The sequence below is a fragment of the Centroberyx affinis genome, unplaced genomic scaffold (genome assembly GCF_046629955.1).
Source record: "Centroberyx affinis isolate AG114_WGS23_722 - 3 ecotype Tasmania unplaced genomic scaffold, CSIRO-AGI_Caff_v1 ptg001173l_1, whole genome shotgun sequence".
Taxonomy (NCBI): Eukaryota; Metazoa; Chordata; class Actinopteri; order Beryciformes; family Berycidae; genus Centroberyx; species Centroberyx affinis.
This window is the reverse complement of record NW_027279703.1, coordinates 28,823-39,433: the sequence shown is the minus strand read 5'-3', so window position 1 is coordinate 39,433 and position 10,611 is coordinate 28,823. Positions and strand designations below refer to the sequence as shown.

The 10,611-nt window shown below is 41.2% G+C and overlaps 1 protein-coding gene across 1 annotated transcript in view; it reads right to left on the bottom strand.

Moving 5' to 3' along the window:
• Window positions 1-393: 393 nt before the first annotated feature.
• Window positions 394-10,611, bottom strand: part of chd5 (chromodomain helicase DNA binding protein 5) — a 35,691-nt gene continuing 25,473 nt past the window's right edge. The window contains 14 exon segments of the mRNA XM_071524288.1: window positions 394-521; window positions 1,108-1,234; window positions 2,893-3,056; window positions 4,398-4,593; window positions 5,138-5,271; window positions 6,294-6,446; window positions 6,647-6,736; window positions 6,830-7,028; window positions 7,247-7,326; window positions 7,459-7,618; window positions 8,116-8,260; window positions 9,095-9,228; window positions 10,012-10,100; window positions 10,335-10,421. Of these exon segments, the coding sequence (XP_071380389.1) occupies window positions 394-521; window positions 1,108-1,234; window positions 2,893-3,056; window positions 4,398-4,593; window positions 5,138-5,271; window positions 6,294-6,446; window positions 6,647-6,736; window positions 6,830-7,028; window positions 7,247-7,326; window positions 7,459-7,618; window positions 8,116-8,260; window positions 9,095-9,228; window positions 10,012-10,100; window positions 10,335-10,421 (1,886 nt within the window).

Genomic DNA, 10,611 nt, shown 5'->3' with positions numbered 1-10,611 from the left:
TACTGCCAACTTGCTCACACAGAGAGGTTCGCCCTGCAGTGCTGGGCTGAAAAATAGATTTTCCCCTCTAAGAAAAGCTGCTCCATCTTCCCTCCTAATCCTCCGCTCTCCAGCAAAAGTTAACAAAAGCAAATATCTACTGAAATACTTCTAGAGGATCCTTGAAAGATAAAAGTGCAATTGTTAAGATAGATAGATACATCTGTATTAATCAAAAAGTTAATCGCCTTATCCGCAGACAGAGAGCTTCTTTTTATAGATTCAAGTCAAGAGTTGGCCGTTGGGAAGGAGCAGGAGAAAGAGGAGGATGTGGCGGAAGAGATGGGCAGCTGTTATCCATGCAGATGTCATCCCTGGGAGTTACTGACCTCGGGTCAGTGTTACAGAGCTGGTCTAGTCCTCAATACAGATGACATCACTGGGTTTGCCTGACTTGAGGTCAGGGGTGGCCACATCTCTCAGGGAGTCAAGTGACTTCTTGTCCAGATGGCTTGAAGGGGGTGGGGGGCCATTAGAGGACACTAAAGCAGGAACAGAATTGATCTTTTAGTCTTCATTTTTACAACATAAATGTCTATATTTAATTTTTCTCAGCAGACTACAGGGAGGAATATGAGAGAAATAGATAGATTGGTTCATTGGATAAAATACAAAACAAGCTCAATATCTCATTGAAATTTAGCTCACTGTTCACTGAGTCACCAAAAATGCTTTATATGAATGTGTAAGTTCTTGAATATTAATTTATTTTCTTACACTTCAGCAGTGTTCATAAATCTTTTCCACCAAGTGTTAAAGTAAAGTAAGTAGAGTAAACCCATCCACTACACAAATGGAAATATACTGTATATTGAAACACATGGTGATGCCAAATCCTAATTAAGTAATTGTGTGCAATTCATGGAAGCTTCTTGATGATATGAACTACTGAAGTGAACTTATGTTGCCAAGAATGGAATCATCTATATGTTTGATCTGTATCAGTCTTTTGATTGCTGAATTTCAGGCAGCAGGTAGTATAATTCCACTCGTATGAACAACCTCCATTCCCACAAGGTTCAGCTCAGCTGGGATCTGCTGTAAGGTATAAACAGAGTTGATCCTCACCGCTGACGTAGGGTCCCAGAGGCATCTGACTGTAGTTGACCATTGGCTGCCCACCTGGCCCTCTGAATCCCCCTCCAAAGCTGCTGCTGTACATTTGGGAGCAGCCAAACCCACCCTGGCTGAAAGGCTGCATAAAACACATCAAATATCAGTTCTACTGCTACTTGCTAGAGTATTACATGATAGCTTAATACAGTGGTTCTCAACCTTTTTGGCTTGTGACCCCTTAAAATGAAGCGATGCCCACTCGCGACCCTGTGCCAAAGAATGATTTTCAGGTCGTTTCATTTGATATCAGAGAAGGCTTAGAGGCTGAAAACTATTCAGTATTTCAAACAAAAATTATAGACAAAAACATAAAAAATAGACATCATCATGGGATTTTCTTATCCCAGAAATCATCTTGTGACCCCCCCAAAATTATCTCCTGACCCCCAGGTTAAGAACCACTGCCTTAATATAGCAGTAATAAAGAGGGTGCTCATATCTGTGATTATGGGTGTGACAGTGATGCAACAGATATGAGGAGCGAGTATTATGACTCCTATACAGCAGCTACCAAAGCTTGCGTACTGTCTGAAAAGTTTTCTACCTAGTAGTGAACACATTTACTGCTGGAACAAAATCAGGGGGAAAGCAAGATAGATTACCGACTGTCTCCCTGGTTACTACAAGAGTTGGCATAGCAACCAATAAAGCACAGTTAGAACGCATGACCAATCGGATTGCTCGGCTGAAATTATCTGTTGTATAACAGAGAATAAAACACACACATCCAACTTTGATGAACAGGTGCAGGAAGACAACAAAAAAAAAACCCATGAAAGAATAGAGTCTTTGTCAAATCCTTGGGGACTGAAATGTTGAGCGTAGTGGTGAAAATAAACTACTTAAGGGAGATTTATTTCTTTCTTTTATACATTACACCTGGGGAGGCTGGTCTGTAGGGGATAGGGAGGATGAGCCTCTGCAGTTTTTTGAAGAAAAAATGTAGTTGCTGTGTCTTGAGTAAATAACACTTACCTTTTTTTTTTAGGCCACACTAGTGCTGGGCGATATATCGTATAATATCAATATGATATGAGACTAGATATCATCTGGGATGGTTATCGTAGTATTGTGAAATAACTTAAATGTTACTTCTTCCTGGTCTTAAAGGCCGTGTTGCAGTAAAGTGATACAATTTCCTAACTTATTAGCCTGTTCTGGCTGAGGAAAATGAACAATGATTGGCTTTACCTGCTCATCATACCCGCATTACTTATTACTGATTACTGATTACTTATGATCATTACTAATTTTCAGAATTTTCTTGTATGTAAATATCTTATGAAAGCACAAATACTCATCCCCAAATTATCATCACATTATCAATATGGAGGTATTCAGTGTAAAATATTGTGATATTTGATTTATTTGATAGACCATAAGCTTTTACCTTGCAATTTACTGAATCCTGTGCTATATTTTACTTAAAAGACTTTACAATCTCCCATCTTAAAGTCTTAAAACCGGTTCTGTCTCAAAACAAGTGAAAAAATCTACCAGTGGGTTGACATAACTTCACCTGTTCCAATGCATTTCAGCTTGTGTAAAAACAATTTGAGAAAAGAGTGACAATATCTTGAAACAATTGGAGTGATCTAATTTAGGACATTGTCACCAGAAAATTATTGAAACAAGCTGGATTTTAGAACTCAATACAGGATTAATTGCTTGTTAAGATGGAGATTTTAATGGCAGTAAGGCTGAGATGTAAACATCCCCGACCATCTCCTGTCCCACCTGTTGCGGTGGAGGTTCATTGCCCCGGCTGGTGAGGCGGCTCAGGATGCTCCTCTCAGACATCTGCAGGCGGGCCGACACCGGGGGGATCCTGGACAGCATGTTGGGCAGCCGCGTCACGTCCGCCTTCATGTCGCTCAGAAGCTCCTCCAGCTGGTTCAGCACTGTGGAAGTATGACAACACACACTCATCATGTCAGAAGAGACGGGAGGGATGGTATTACTTACACACAGCCTGGAGCAGTAACTCACTGCCCACACACGGCGTGTCAAAGAGCGAGGCATCACTCAGATTCGCATACGCCAAGCGGCATCTGCGATATGTCTTGCTGTATTTTCTTTAAGTGTATTTTTTTCAAATGATTGGGAAGACAGAAGCAGGGAAAACGCATGAAAAAGTACTATGTCATTCAAAATGAATGGGAGTTGTGAGTCCAAAAACCTGAAATCCTGAAAAGACCTGAACAATCACATTCAGGGTCCGAAATGAACACCTGCCAAGCAGATAAATCAGTTATGATTACAGGCCACGGCAACTCCTGAGATGATTACATTTGATTGCCTTCGTTAAATACAATGTTTGGTCTTTGCTTCTCAAACTTTGTCCCTGCTAACCTCTGTACACTCTCTCTGACTGTGAGCCAATCAAATCAAAACAAAATGTCACTGTATCTAACAGGCCTTTAATTGGCTGCCTGTTATGCTTTTTACACAAAAAAACAGTAGTGTCTAAACCTCTGTAAACATTTCCTATTGCTTCTCAATTGTCTGGATGTTTAAATATCCTAACTTTAGTTCAAACTAAATTCCAATGTGGAGACACACAGCAGGTGTGAGGCAACCACACCTGCAGATCAAGTAAAAAAATTATATATATACACTGCCCGTCAGAAGTTTGGACAGTTTTCGTTATCTTAAAGCCATTTTGATATAAAGGCTTATGCTTAAATGCTTGAAATTTGTTTCTTAGACAAATATAAATAGTGAAGTTGATGCCTATGTATGAATTTCTTTCCAAAGCCTTTGCCTTTCCATCAAGGCAAAGGGCGGCTACTTTAAAGAATCTAAAATATAAGACAGTTTTAATTTATTAGATTTATTTAACACTTTTTTGGTCACTGCATAATTCCACTTGTGTTATTTCATAGTTCTGATGTCTGCACTATTATTCTAAAATGTGGAAAATAGTAGAAATAAAGAAAAGTGTAGTGTCCCCAAACTTTTGATGGGCAGTGTATATAATTTTATAGATGAATGAGCAAGATTTAAATTAAAACTCTAAATCTTGCCTGTTTATTGAATGTTTCACACTACCTGATTCTATAAACAAAATAGCACTGGAAGGGAGACATATTTCAATGAAAAATCTATATTAATTATTTTAGCCTGTAAAAACTATTCTTGCAGGTAATTTTTTTTCCAGTTTACCAGTCTTTCACAGGCGAGCCAAAACATTTCAGACGCTGATCACATTGCTATTTTCTTTTTTCAGCAGGACTACAGACCTTTGTGCAGCACAGCGTTGGCAGGCTTGTTCCCAGCCAGAGACTCTTTGGACAGGTGCTGGTGGGACTCTGCCAGACACTCCACTTCAGCGAAGCGTGTGTTGAGGGCCATGGCCGGGTGACTGGGGTCCTGGGTCATGTTCAGGTAGGCTGCCCTCCTCAGCTGCTCCTCGATCACCAGAGCCTGCTCCAACAACTACAAAGAGAGACGACAGGAAAGAAGAAGGGGAGGGAGAGGTGGAGAGAGAGAAAGGGAACAAGAAATAAAGAGTTACTTAACGATGAAACCCAAAGAGACGACAGGCAAAGGGAGATAGTTAATTTTGTCTCACCTAGTATTCTGATCGCAGGCTCTTTAATACTTACTGCATTTCAGCCATCACTAGTTATTTCTATCTATAAAGACTTCAACACCCACAATTCACCTTAAAGCGCCGAGCCAGGAACTTGTTCTTCATCTCTAGGTAGTTGCCCTTATGCATCTCAGTCTTGAAGGGCTCATTTAGGATGGCATAGCGCGGGTCATTCTGGATGTCCTGCCAGCGAGCGTAGCCATGTCTGAAATAAGAGTCCTGGTCAAGGAAAACAAATGGGACCGCAGCACCTCATAAAGTTCTTCAAATAAAACAGCTATGGAGGGTTGTGGAGATCGTAGTCGTTGTAAATATAATTTCTTCAGAGGAATCAACTCCAGTTCCTCCAGGACATAGATAATTACACTGCTTTGCCAGATGCTGAACATCTCCTATATCTGGGAAAGGATACGTTACGATGCCAGCCAGCAGCCAGTAGTCATGGCGACGGTGCCAGATGTCGTACATCTTTCCAGACGACAGCGCCGCCCGCTCTTCTGTTTGCCAGAGGGTGTGCAACTCTGAGGGGCGTAAGTTTAAAGACAAAAAATTAAATACTTCCCTTTGTTTTAAATAGAAGAAACAGCACACCAACCATGTTAACAAGATCCATGACAAATTTGCACTGCTGTCCAACATAATAAGTTTGATTCAAGTTTGTATATGTTGCTTTCAAAGGCAAGACAAAATAATCAGACACATGTCCATCTAGTGTCAAACAGTTAAGCTAGCATTTACAAGCATTTCACTTGTAAATGCTGGTGGGCAGATGAAAACTGGGAAACCCCCTATTCTCTCCCCTAAGGGAATTAAACACTTAAAAAAAAAACTTGTATCCTTCCGTTTTGAGGGCAGACGACATTATTCACTTTAGACAATTATATATAGTTTAGACAGCTGTGAATCATCCCTCCCTCATCAGCTACTATAGATGTGACTTTAAGTTACTGTCCTCTCAAGTGTTGTCGTCATTTCAGATTATATCTGGATCCATTTTTTTCCGCTTATGAATGGGATTTTTGGATCCCATTTGTAGATCATTTTGTGCTTAAAATGAGAGAAATAACGTACATAGAAATGTCATATGATGAAGATATTACATTTTACTGGTTGTTGTGTTATCCTCACTTCACAAAGTCTCACTATTCTGGAATGCTAAACTAAATAAGATTTTTTTTTTCCATTCCAGCTTCAAAACCAATCAGAATCCACCTCAACAAATAAAGAAATGTATAATAGAGGAAAAGAGCAAAAAACCAAAAATAAAAAATAATCACTATTAGAGTTGGATGTCATTAAAGGCAATCATTTTACAGCTCTATTCATTTTCAGGTTGGATTGAAAGGGGGCAGGATCCGGAATCAATTATTTGGGCTGAAAAATTCTGTCACAAATAATAATTGAACCCCCAACTACTTCGGTGGTGCCACTCAGTATCTGTACACATTTAACCCTCCCACCCCCCTACAAAGATTCACCCAGGTTGATGTAAAGTGCCTGGTTCAATGAGGATCAAAACTATGACAAAAGTTATGTCCCTTACCTGTAAAACCTCCATCAGCGATATTGAACATGAACCTGGTTTTGCATCCATTTTTGTCCTCCCTCCTGCTCTCATCCATCTCATCCAAGGTGTCTTTCTCTCCATTTAATCGACCCTCTAATGCATCTTCACTCTTCACATCATCTGCAACAGCTAAAAAATAAGAACAAGAAAAAGATAATTTTTAATCTCCGGAAATACCTGGTTAAATAAAGGTTAAAATAAAAAAAATAATAATAATAATAAAAGAAAATCATTGAAGTTGCTTGGCTTTCTAAACAGAATATTCTCACACCTGTCTTACCCTCTATATCTGTTGAATTCAAGGGTTTTTACAAGGTTAGTATGCATACCTGGCTTATTTTCCTTGTCTTCTGTCTTTGCAGGGGGAGTATCGCTATCTCCTTTCTCTGAGGATTTCTCTGTTTCTTTGCAGGGCTCCACTGAGGATAACAGAAACAAAAAAGATTAAATTAAACTCAGTACAACCCCGCGGAAAGCAAAGATTTGTAGCACAAAGGTCATGCACCACACACCCTTAGGTGAGGTTTGACTGGATGGCAGCTCTGTCTGTTTCAAAGCAGCCTCCTTTGGGTTGGCAGACGGCTCTGTCTTTGTAGAGGGTGACTCAGTCCTGTCCCTCTCATCTCCTGTTTTCTCCTCTGAGCTGGCCTTGGTCTCTTCACTGTCAGCTGCCTTCTCAGGTACAGAGGCTGACTCTGTACTGGAAGGAGTCTGCAACAACAAAAGCAGACAGGGGGCGAGAGGGGGAGAGGGAGGAGAATTGGTAGAGGGCAGATAGACAAGTTAAAAGGTGCCTGTGTTTGACAGAAGCATGCACTGAGGATGATAAGATGTGAACGGTCAAACTGTGATGAACCATGGGATGACGGACAAGACAATAAAAGAGAACGGAATGGAGGCGAAGGGTACAGGAGGAAAAAAAGACTCACTTCCTGCTCTGTCAGTTTCTTGTTATCTTGCTCTGTGGACTCCTTGTCCTCAGCGGAGCCCGAGAGAGACTCGGTCTTCTCTAGAACCCAGAGTACAGCAACAACTCAAACTTTCTGTTGTCTTTTATCAAAAACTTTACTTTAAGAGCGTGAACTCTTCCTCTGTAGTCTTAAAAAATTCAATATGATCGGCACAGACACTTGATTCTGACCTGGTGGTACAGGGGTGCCAGGCTGTGTGGCAACAGGACTGGCTGGCACAGGGGTGTTGGGATCAGAAGACAGACTCTCAGTCAGTTTCTTCAGCTCCATTCCAATAGGAATCAGATCCGGAGAACTCAGCTTCCCATTTACATGCTCAAACTCCTGCACCTACACACAACCCACGACAAGAGAACAGTTAGATTGGAATATTCCAGTGAAAATGTTACATTTTCATGAGATGACCTACTTCACTCAAATTAGGGTGGGATACATTGTAGATGCACATTCCCCATGCAAGTACGTGTGGTATACTGTGAACACACTATTATTGCTACCAGTCTTTATGCCTGTTAGTATTTCAAAGTTAGCCTACATGTTTCTTAAGAATTTACAGTCTGTTAACAGTAGAGACAAATGTGTAGACGTATACAGTACATGCTAACAAAAATACAAAATAGATTATTAAATTTGGTTTACAATCTAAAGATTTTTGAATTGAATGAGAATCTAGACCAGAGACAAGTCTGTACCCAACTAGTATGTTTTCCCATCTTGTTCCGCCTCTCCATGTGCATCCACTGAGTTCGACTAATCCCACTGCTCCAGTAAAAGCCAGACTGTCTGGGTTAAGTGATGTCTTTAGTGAACGGCTGAAAAACTGTTACCTTTTTCCTGACAAGGGACATGACTCCGATCCTGGTGAGAACATGCTGGCGGGAAAGTCCCTCACGTGGGACTCCATCAGCGAAGGTCTCTGCTCCGTCCGCCCCTGGCTCACACAGATGTCTCATAAAGAGAGACACATAGGCCCTAACAGAGAAAATACACATACACACATGCTTTACAATAGAAATACACACATGCTTTACAATACACATAACTGCTTGAACTGTTCGGAGGTGACCAGCTAGAAAAGATGCATTTCCTTGAGAAAATGAATGAGGTAGCTGTAAGCAACTGGAGAAGTAGTAGGAGTAGTAGTAGTAATAGTAGTAAAAACTGTAGCAGTAGCAGTAGCAGTAGTAGTAGCAGTAAAAGCAGTAGTAATAATAGTAGCAGCAGTAGGAGTAGTAGTAACATCAGCAGTAGCAGTACTAGTACTAGCAGTAGCAGCAGTAGCAGTAGCAGCAGTAGTAGGAGCCATAGTAGTAGCACCAGCAGTAGCAGTACTATAGTAGTACTAGCAGAAGTAGCAGTAGTAGTAGGGGTAGTAGCAGTATCAGTACTAGTTGTAATAGTGGTAGCAGTAGTAGTAGTTGTAGTAGTAATAGTAGCTTAGAGTTTTGGGTGCAAGTGCATTACTTTTGATCTCACACTACCCAAGGCTGCGTTCTGCACTCTCATGTATGCAATGATTAATATTAATGTAATGTTTCGCTCTGGTGCATTTTAAGGTAGGCTAACCCTGAAACTGACTATGCAAGATTAACAAGAGTATTCTGGAGTTTAGCCCTAGGCTAACCAGTGGATTGTGAAGAGGGGTTAAAATAGCTTAGGGGTAACCCTTGGCCAAGAATGTACTGTGTGAAAGCTACTAAAGAGAATTAGAGTTCAATCAAGTACACTCAATATACTACTTACTGTATCATACTCAAGCATAAAAAAGTATCAATTCAGAGTAAAAATAAAGTACCAGTCCAGTACCTGAACTCGCGCTCACTCTTCCCTCTGAGGTCCCGGACCAGCCAATGGGAGTTGAAAGCATCCTGAGGAGGCATGCCCCAGCGCATGATGGCATTGAGGAAGGCTTTCCTCTGCCGAGCGTTGAACCCCAGGACCTTGATATGAGAAGAGAAGCACATTACACAGAAACTTGTGTATGCACATCTGAAATAGAGGATTTTCTCAGGTACAGGGTAAAAACTACAGTCAATACTGAACAAAAGGAAAGGAAGGAAAAACAGCACCCACGTGGCTGAACCACATTCTGTTGAAACATTGCACAATCAAAGCTTAAAGATTTAGTGTGTGGGTATCCTTTTAAGAATAGCATTACACTCACTCATAAATACATTAAAACAATCTGCACTGTACCACATTGTATAATACAGTACATTATGCTCTTTTGTTATGTGTGCTTGTATATTGTAATGATAACAATATCATCATTTGTTGATAAATTGACAAATTCTCTCCTTGCTTGCCTTCTTCCACGGGGAGGTCAAAGGTCAGAGGTCTGCTACAGACTCAGTCTCTCTAAACCATTGGGCCAAGAGATCTGAATCTCATCCATCAATATCAGACCTAGGTCAATTGTTTCTAACTGTAATTCTTAGCGTCTTTGACCTGCTTGAATTACCAGATGGGAGGGGTAACCGCATCAAGACAGTTCAGAGAATGTCAGGAATGTGGTTACATCACTTAAAATTATACTAAAGTAAGGCGGATGCTTGACCCGGGGCCTCCGGTTGAAGTACGAAGTGAAGTCTCCCTACTCATTATGCCACCCAGCTGCCAGAAACGTTAACAGTTGCTATGAGCAGAGCATATATATACACTCTACCTTATGATGCGTAAGGATTTCTTGTGAAGGACACTAATAAACTCCCTGAAATTCATACCTCAATGTTGCCCCCTACGCGTGCCAACAAGGGTGGTAGAGGTTTGTCCTTCTCACTCTTCAGCTGCCGACGAGACTGCCTGCGCCCTCCTACAGAGAAAAAACGCCAACCGATCTTTAGATGGATCTCTCACCAATGTCTTACTATGGGTCCAATGAAATAAGACTGTTAACTTAGCTATGTTATCCTTGCTCATTTTCAAAGGATAATTTGTGTGTTGTAGTCTCTCTACTGAGGAATGGTGTATTGTATTGCCACACCTGTAGTAACAGTACACTAACTGTATGGAGGCAAAAATGCTGTTTTGCTGTCTTGCCACCCACCTTCAGGCCTCTCCTCGAAATCTTCGTCCTCGTCCTCGGACCCCACAGAATACTCGGACTGATTGTCTGAAAGATCATCCTGCCACTCTGAGCCACAGATCAGAGAGAAACAGTACAGTGCATTCACTTCTGTTGGCGGCCACTTGGGGGCACCATGGCACTGCAGACTACTACAGACCACTACAGTTGGGCATGCACATAACACTCCTGTCCTCAGCCACTGAGGGGAGAGTCGGCTACTCTGGCAGACTATCTCTTTACCAACACTTCATATCTC